The sequence below is a fragment of the Nannospalax galili genome, unplaced genomic scaffold (genome assembly GCF_000622305.1).
Source record: "Nannospalax galili isolate Female #2095 unplaced genomic scaffold, S.galili_v1.0 scaffold109, whole genome shotgun sequence".
NCBI lineage: Eukaryota > Metazoa > Chordata > Mammalia > Rodentia > Spalacidae > Nannospalax > Nannospalax galili.
The window spans coordinates 4,526,687-4,536,039 of record NW_008360315.1 but is presented as its reverse complement, the minus strand read 5'-3'; the positions used below and the strand labels follow the sequence as shown (position 1 = coordinate 4,536,039).

Below are 9,353 nucleotides of genomic sequence, written 5' to 3'. Positions count from 1 at the left end.
ATTTTTTCTCTTCCACATTCTGAAGTGATAGAATATGGATTCATGTGGAAGATATAAATGGGTTAATACTAAAGAAGGTCACTTTTTTGGTATGTCTTCAATTAAATTGACAATTATTATCGTTTCCAAAATTCTATTAAACATGTATACAAAAATAATGTACAATTATGCTGCAGGGACTGTACCAAAATCAATGAAGGTTGATGTATACTTTATATTTCTTCACTTATTTTCTTCTTAATTTTCAGTTTTGCTCTAGAGACTTAATAAGAATGATGGCTTTTTTCTTTACACTAGGATTTGGTCAAAGAAAGAATAGAAAATTGGCTGATGTAAATTGTCTGTGATTTGTGGGAACGAGTGGGAGTCACTAAATATTTGGACAAAGTTGTTTTCAGTTATGTCAATTAAGCTTTCCTTGATGATTTTAAAGGGCTACATATGTAATGAATTTTAATGTTATATTTAATAAAACCTATACATAGAAATTTCTACAGAAGGGGTTGGAGAGATGGCTGGCTCAGAGATTAAAAGCACTGGCTGCTTATGCAGAGGACACTGGTTCAGTTCCCAGCACCCACATAGTGGCTAACTGTCCATAACTCCATTTTCAAGGGCTCTATTGCCATCTTCTGGTCACTTTAGGCATTGCATGACATGGGTGCACTTATGTGCATACAGGCAAACATAAAATAAAAATAAATGAAAAAATAAAATTAAAAGTTGAAATAAATTAAAAATTGTTTGAGAACTTGATACATTAATACTCTATTTGCACAATTTTCAACTCTCCAAGTCTTCCCATGCTCCCGTCATTTCCTATTTCATGACTTCTTTAATTATTATTCCTGTATAGACACACACACACACACACACACACACACACACACAAACACACATAGGAATTTATTTAGTGATGCTTGTATCCATGTGTATAGGGCTGGCCTCTTAGGATTGGACAACCTACCAGAGAGCTTGTCCCTAGAAAAAAAACTGCTTCTCTACAATGTTTTCTAAAGGATATAAATAGTAGCAAAGTGCAACAAAGTTGCCAATGTGCCAGAAAGTAAAAGGAGTGTCCCATTCATATGAAAAGTAAAATTACACTCATACTGTATTTTAGAATGCTATGGTTTGTAAAATCAATGAAAAAGTTATCTTATAGTTATTCTGTAATGAATTAGTACATGTAAAATTTGAAAATACAGTGTTGCCTAATGGAGCATCTTCTTAGTTTATGTGATGAAATGATGTTCACTAAGTTTATGATACTTAAAAGCAGAAGAAAGCAATTTTAATATATTTTCTAAAAAATTCAGATAAATTCTCTGAAGTATCAAATTTATCATAAATATTATTTTATTATCATGATATAAATTCTAAGTAGATTTAATTACAATAATTGGAGCTGTTGCAATGGCCTGATTAGGAATTTTACATCATGATGCAGTTTTTCATACTATAACAAAATGCCTGAAATGATCAAACTAAAATAAGAAAATGAGGGACTGGAGGAAGGAGCACACTCCCAAGGGCCCCAAGGCCTCCCACTGGCAGCACCTCTTAGAAGCTCCACCAGTTCCCATTCTGTCACTCTGGGGACCCAGCCTGTAGCACATAGGTCACTGAAGGACATCCAAGCTCTAAGCAGCAGTAGAAATGGAGTCCATGCATTGTTTTCACATTATACTTTTACTGGAGGCCGCACATCGTTTAGTTTATGTGCTCTCTGGATTAGTTCCTGTATGTGCCCTGAACATATTTTATTGACAAGTAATTTCTTTGCCCAAAGAACTCGCTTTTTCAATACTTTGTGAATGTTAAAAAGGTTTTCTTTTCTTAAACAGGCCTTCAGTGAGTTTGAGGTTGAGCAACATCAAGAATGTGCTTACGATCACTTAGAAGTATTTGATGGAGAAACAGAAAAGTCCCCAATTCTTGGACGACTATGTGGCAGCAAGATACCAGATCCCCTTGTGGCTACCGGGAATAAAATGTTTGTTCGGTTTGTTTCTGATGCATCTGTTCAAAGAAAAGGCTTTCAAGCCACACATTCAACAGGTCAGCAAATAAGGGTCATGCTTTTCTTCTTTTTAAAAAACTTTTTATTTTATGTAAGCTCTGACTTAGCATGCAGAGTAATAGGTTTCATGATGGCATTTTCACACATACATGTCATATTTTTTTTTATAACAAACACTAGGGTTCTTTTGTAGTAGAAGTGTGGGTGTAGTTTATCATTAGAATCCCATGAGGTTACAAGGTAGCCAGTGCCTGAGCTCTGTATCTGTTGCTGTAATAAAATACCCTGACAAAAATCACCTTAGGGAAGAAAGTGTTTATCAACTTTCAGTTCCAGGTGACAGTCCATCCTTGCTGGGAAGTGAAGGCAGGAACTCAAAGCATCTAGTCACATCCTCACCTAAGAGCACAGGGAGAGTAAATACATGCATCCTCACTACTGTGCAGCCCTCTCTCTAAACTTACACAGTCCAGAATCTCCTTCTAGTGAGTGGAACCACCCACAGCAGACTGTGTTTTCCTATATCCATTACTGTAATCAATAAAATCTCCCAAAAACATGCCCACAGGCCAAACTGATCTGGCCAATCTCTCCTGAGACTCTCTTCCCTAATGAATCTACATTGTTGATAGTTAAAACTCACCATCGGGGCCGGTAAAATATCACTCTAGTGCATTATATAAAATATTTGTGGAACTGCTCATTATCCTAACTTGATGTCTCTGCAGAAGTTGAACATTCAGGGGAAAAATACAAAGCAGCAAAATCAAAAGTAAAATGATTATAATGATTAGTGTAGAATGGGAAAGTAGAAAAAACTCCAGATACTTCCATACATTTCACACTAAGCTTAGCCGTTTCACCATGTGTTACCTTTAACAGAAAAGAATTTATATCTTAGTATTAAAATATGGTTTATCTAATAAGCTGCCTATATAGCAGTCATATATTCTGTAACCAACCTTGGGATTTATGTCTTTGTTGAGAAGAGCCTCTTTTTCCTGATTCCTTGTAATGAGTAAGCAATATGATCATTTTCCTAATCCTCACCTCTAATTTGAGTGTTAGAGATTTCAGCTATTCTTTTAGTCTTTATAAGATAAAGTTTGTTTTAGAAAAAGCATTTTAAAATTAAAATAAAAATGTAAAATAAAATTATATGTAACCTGGGGACACTGTAAATGTGTGTTCTATGAAATAATCTTGGGAATATCCCTGCTTTTTCAATTAGGTTTTGGGAAAAATAACTCATCGCTGTTTGTAGGAGCCATTATCTTGCAGTGCCACCTAGTGACCATATTAAAGTATGAAGTTTTGATTCAGGAGTCTTAAAGCTCAGTAAACTAGTATAGGTTCATTCATTTACTCATGAATTTTTTCTTTTTTGTTCTATCTTTTCTTGGGGGAGTCTTTTTGAGACAGGGTCTTCCTGTAGCTTCAGCTGGCCTGCCACTAGCTAACCTTGCTGGCCTCGATATCAGAGATCTGCCTGCCTCCGCCTCCGAGTTAAAGTTTTGCGCCACTATGCCTGGTTTTCGTGAAATAATTTTCATGTGATGTTTATTGTTATATTCCATTACTTATGATTTTGCTTTGTTTTTATTTAATTTTCCTTCAGAAATACATATTTTAACTATTTCATTAGCCAATAAATTTTACTCTTTATTTTACACTTTGTAGTAGGTAATTACATTGACATAAATTCTTAGAATAATGATATAAATCCACTATTAATTATTGGGCTCCTAGAAATAATCTTAGTCGATTCAATGATGCATAATGATTAGTTTAAATATTATTATTTTGGAAAATTTTATACTACAGAAAATTCCTAAATTTATTACTCTAGATATATTCCTGATAACTTGTCAAATATTGAGGGAGTGGAAAAAATCGGCATCCACTTACTTCATTAAAATTTCTCTGATAGCATCAAATTCATGGCTTTTAAACAATATTCTGGCTACCAGAAATTTCAAGAATGCAGGACTACATGAAGTTGGGGAGTAGGGGTGTCAGTAGGGGAATAGTGGAGATGGGGGATATGGAATGACATTCTCGAAGCACCAATAATGTATATTTAAGAATTCTTGACATAGCAGATAGTACAATAGCTCACAACTTACAGTGGTGTATCTGTACATTTGATATTTTTGCTCTTACAACAATGAAGTTTTTGAGTGTCTCTCTTTTCTCCTTTGTAAATGGGAGGATACTGGCTAAACTATGTTCCTTTATATCAGTACCTCTGGGTCTTTAGTCTGGGTAGAGTTTACTTAGTAGGAAGTTTTGGCAAAGATCATTACTTGTATTCCATTTTGTTATCTGTATAATAATGGCCTTGAGGTTATTGACAGCTGTATAAATTCCATGACTCCCTAGTATTTTTGTGACTTCTTTGCTTACACTCTATTTACATGTTTATCATATACACAATTTTCATATCCTTTAATACATCGATTGTCTCAAAATTACATGAGATGAGCGGTATCACGTTCATTGTGCAGATGAGGAAATTGAACCTATGGATGACTAATTAATTTACCAAAGTTCGTAAAATAGTCTCCAAACCCAGACTTACTTCAGTTCTGAATATCTCCAATGTTAATACACATTCCTCTATAGTATATTTTAATCAACATGAAACTTTAGAATTAAGAAGGAAATGAATGCAAAAAGATGTCACTATTTGGAGTAACAGGTAAAGATCTAATCTTGTGTTCAAAGTACATAAATGAATGTAAATGACAGAATCATTTTATTTCCCCTATTCAATTGATATTCACTCAAATATCCACATGACTAATCTCAATCACATGTTAAAGCAAAATAAGCCTTGAATTGGCCTTGCCACTTCAAAAATGAGGAACCTGGAGCTAAAGGTAATAGCACAAAAATTTGTCCTAATTGGAATTGAAGTCTTGAATTCCCAGCCTCTGCTCATATATTCTGATTAGTTTCTCTGGTATTATCCTGCATGTTTTTTGGGCTCTTATATAATTGGAATTTTCTGGTTGGGTTTCTTTTACAGTACTACTAACTAGTGCTCTATGGGAAATATATTTCCATTCTGCCTGCTACGTGTGTCTCCTCAAAACACCCCCTTTGCTAAGTTGAGTTGTTAACTTTCCATCAAAAATTTAATTTGGCATTTGCTTTAGGTAGACAATATAAGGTGTTGGTAATTTATAGAAAAAAACCAGGACTATACAGGAAAAGGACAGGGGCGATTCCTGTTTATTAACAGGTGATAGTCATTGTCAAATTGATTTTCATGTAATTTTCAGTTTTTTATGGTCAGAAAGTCCAATCTAGAAGGACAGTTGACAATTATGTCATGTTTATAAAGCATTTATGTATTACCTCCTTCTAGAGGAAATACAATTGATTTGTGTCCTCAAGTGTATCTTTGAATTTTATTAGGCAAGTTTATTTTCTATATACAATATTTTGTCCCCAGTAAAAAATAGTACTAATACTTTTATAAATAGCCAAATTTCAATGCTGTTGAAGTATAGTTTATAGCTACTTTTTCAAAGTAAAGCTATCATGTCCTTGGAATATGGAGTGTATTAGAAAGAGAAATTTTTTTCTGTACTTTGACAGATGGTTCAAGCTCTGAGTCCAAATTTATTTTAACCAGGTAATTGAAAGAAACAAAACTCTAGTAAAAGAAAAATCTAGTGCCTTCCCTCAGACAGCGTGTCTGTAAAACAGAAGAAGGGGCATAAGACGAGGAGAAAATAACTCTTGAACCACGGCTTTGTGTACTTGGATGCCTCTGTTGTACCAAGCATCACATGGTTTGGCAATGACATTTAAAAATCCAATAATATGTTATCATCAAACACTTTCCAAAGCATATTATTTTGATCAAGGTCCACCTAATTAGAATGGTCCATTAAAGCATTTATAGGTCAAATTGCAGGATGTTTTTTGGAATTAAATATAAACCAGTAAATAAATATGTCTAAATTAAAAAGAAGCCACCCAGGAGCTTTTCTTTCTGACTCCTGTTTCTCTTCATTTTCCATTTCCCAGAATCCTGTGGACAAGGCTCTGGGACCTTATAAAGTACTTTATTTTTCATTGCTGTTTTTTTTCTTTTAATTTTTTATTGAATTAAAATATTTTATTTACTATTTTTATTTAATGTGTATGAGTGTATTGCCTGCATGCATGTAAGTGCACTTGAGTAGTGTAATGCTTGTAAAGGTCAGAAGAGAGTGTTAGATCCCCTTGAACTGGAGTTACAGATGGTTGTTTGCTGTCATATGGGTGCTGGGAATTGAGTCTGGGTCTTCTGCAAGACCAGCCAGTGCTCTTAACTGCTGAGCCATATCTCTATAGCCCCATTTTATTGAACTTTTGTGGTTTGCATACAATACAATTTGATGGTATTTAGATCCCCTTTGCATCCACATGTCCCCTTATTTAATATAGTCTATTATGCATATAATTAGGCCTATAGAGTCTAATTAGTGTCTCCAAATGTCATTTAGTGTTGTCCATCCACTGGAGCCTGGTTAACCTATCAAGAGTCCCATCCTTTTACATGCTGTCACCATTGCTGTGTGCTAATATGAGTAACTGATCGGCTTCCTGGAAAACTCTGTTTCCTCGTGATCATCTACCACCTCTGGCTTTTACAACCTTTCTACCCCCTCTTCCACAACAATCTCTGAATCTTGGGCAGTGGAAGCTTGATGTAGGTGTCCTATTTTGGGATAAGCATTCTTCAGCCTCTTGTTGTCTGTGCATTGGTTGGTTGTGAGTTTCTGTGTTAATCACCATCTATCTTTTGCATAAGGAAACCTAGTGTGAGAGTTGAAAGATGCATTAATCTATGGGCATAAAAACAAGTCATTGAGAGTCAGTTTAATACAGTATTTAGTTGGTAATTAGTGCCAGGCTCTCCCATATGTCCTGTGACCTGTCTAGCCTCAAGTTTCTAAGTCAGATACCAATATCAGGTAAGGGCTCCATCCTATGAAGCAGAGCTTAAATCCAAGTAAAGACTGGTTGGCTACTCCCATAATATATTCATGCCACTATTGTACTCTTGCAATGGCCAGTATTGTTTGTGGGTTTATGGGACTCATGGTTAACGTATTCTAGAGAAGTCCATTTCTGGCACTGAGAGGTTTGTTGTTGTTGTAGTTGTTGTTAGCATATGATGTCTGGCAGGGGCAATGTTCCCATGTTATGAGATATCTCTTTTTAAGCTCTTTTTATATTGCGTATGTGTGTACCTTAAGAAGCTTCTATAGTGGTGGGTTTCCATATGGCTTTTTCTAAAGGCCTTCAGTGCTGCTTATCCCTCCCCATGCTCCTTCCTCTTCCCTGCCCTCCTATTCCCCACTTCATTTAACCTTTCCTACTCTAATGTTCCCCTTGCCCCCTTCATAAAACTGCATTCTGCCACCTCTCTCAGGAAGTGTCCCCACAAAAAATCTGTTTATTAGTTTCTTGACCTCTATGAATTTTCAAATTGAAACATGCATGTCTAAGATCTCAAAGGTTGCGTTCAGTTATGAGAGAGAACATGTGACATTTGTCTTTCTGAGTCCGGGTTACCTTGCTCAGGATCATTGTGTCTAGTTTCATCCATTTACCTGTAAATTTTATAATTTTGTTTAAGAACTGAATAATATTCCACTGTGTATATGCACCACACTTTATTATCCATTCATCAACTGATGAACATATAGGTTGTTTTCAATTTCTATTATGAAAAGAGCAGCGAAGAACATGGATGAACAGGTATGTAGTAGAGTATAGAGTACTTTGGGTATATGCCCAATCATGGTATGACTGGGTAATATGGCAGATCAATTTTGAGGTTTTTGAGGAGTCTCCACACTGATTTCCATAATGGGTGCACCAGTATGAGTTCCTACTAGCTGTGAATAGAACCCCTTTCTCCACATTCTTGCCAGCATATGTCCTTTGTTTTTCTGGATTTTTACCATTCTGAGTGATTTAGGATGAACTCTCAAAGTGGTTTTTACTGGCATTTCCCTTTTGACTAAAGACATTGAACATTTCTTCAAGTATTATCAGTCATATGCATTTCATCTTTAGAGAGCTTCCTGTTCAGGTCCTTGCTCCACTTTTTAATTGGGTTTTTTATGTTTAGTTTTAAAGTTCTTTTTATGCTCTAGATATTATCCCTCTGTCAGAGGTATACCTGGTAAGGATATTCTTTCCAATCTGTAGGTTGCCTCTTTGTTTGAATGCTGGTGTCCTTTGATATACAGAAGTCTTATAATTTTGTGTGGTTCTATTTGTCAATTGGTGGACCCAATGCTCATGCTATAGGAGTTGTCTTCAGAAAGTCCTTTCCTGTGCCTATAAGTTCCAATGTATTCCCTACTTTCTCCTCTATCTGATCAGGGTGTCCAGTTTTATTTTTGATCCATTTGGAATAAGTACATCGGGGGATCAGGTTTTATGTTTGATCCATTTGGAATTGTTTGTTTTGTTTTTCTTTTCTTTATGTTTTGTGGGAATAGGGTCTCCCTGTAGGCCCAGCAAGTTTGGAACTCACTATGTAGATCAGTCTGGTCTAGATCTCACAGAGATCTGTCCGCCTATGCCTCCCAAGTGCGGGGATTAAATGTATGTGCCACCAAAGCCAGCTCAAGTACTTTTTAAAAAATTATTTATTTAATAACCACATACTTAGAAGAAGAATTTCATTACAACAGCATTGACATATTCAATAACCATTTCCTGAGCTAAGATGCATCACTTTCAAATTTGGTTGAAAATTTTTAAATTTACAATTGAATTATTACAGCTATACAATACTGTACTCAGTATAAACCATATAAGACATAAAATTAAGTGAGGTTTTAACCTTTAAAAAAAAGATCTCCATTTCATTATTAAAATACACAGTTTCATACAGAAAAATTCATTTTTAATGCAATTAACATTAACATCTTTGCACATGCATTTCTAATTTCTATATATCTGATTATTACTAGTCACTGTCGGTTACTTTCTGAGCTCCTTAGCTTCTGAGCATGGATATAAAGTCGTCAGGTAGATTTCAATGGCAATATTTTTCACACCTACTAATTATTAGGGAGCAAATTTTTATGCTTTGAAGAAATATTATTTTTTTAATCATTTAAAAAATTTTAATAACTAAATGATTAGAAGAAGCATTTCACCATAGCTTTAACATATTCAGTAACACACTCCAGAGCAAGAGTACATCTCTTTCACAAGTGGCTGCAAGTTTCTAGGTTCACAGTTGAATTAATACAGTTATACAATATTGAACTCAGTATAAGCCCTGTAAGACATAAAATTGAATGAG

The 9,353-nt window shown here is 35.0% G+C and overlaps 1 protein-coding gene across 2 annotated transcripts in view; it reads left to right on the top strand.

The window, feature by feature from the left end:
* Tll1 (tolloid like 1) overlaps positions 1 to 9,353 on the top strand; it is a 241,358-nt gene that overhangs the window by 212,907 nt on the left and 19,098 nt on the right. For both annotated transcript variants that reach the window (XM_008824950.3, XM_029559553.1), the window contains exon 19: positions 1,848 to 2,061. In XM_008824950.3, coding sequence (XP_008823172.1) covers positions 1,848 to 2,061 — 214 coding nt within the window. The remainder of the gene's footprint in view (positions 1 to 1,847; positions 2,062 to 9,353) is intronic.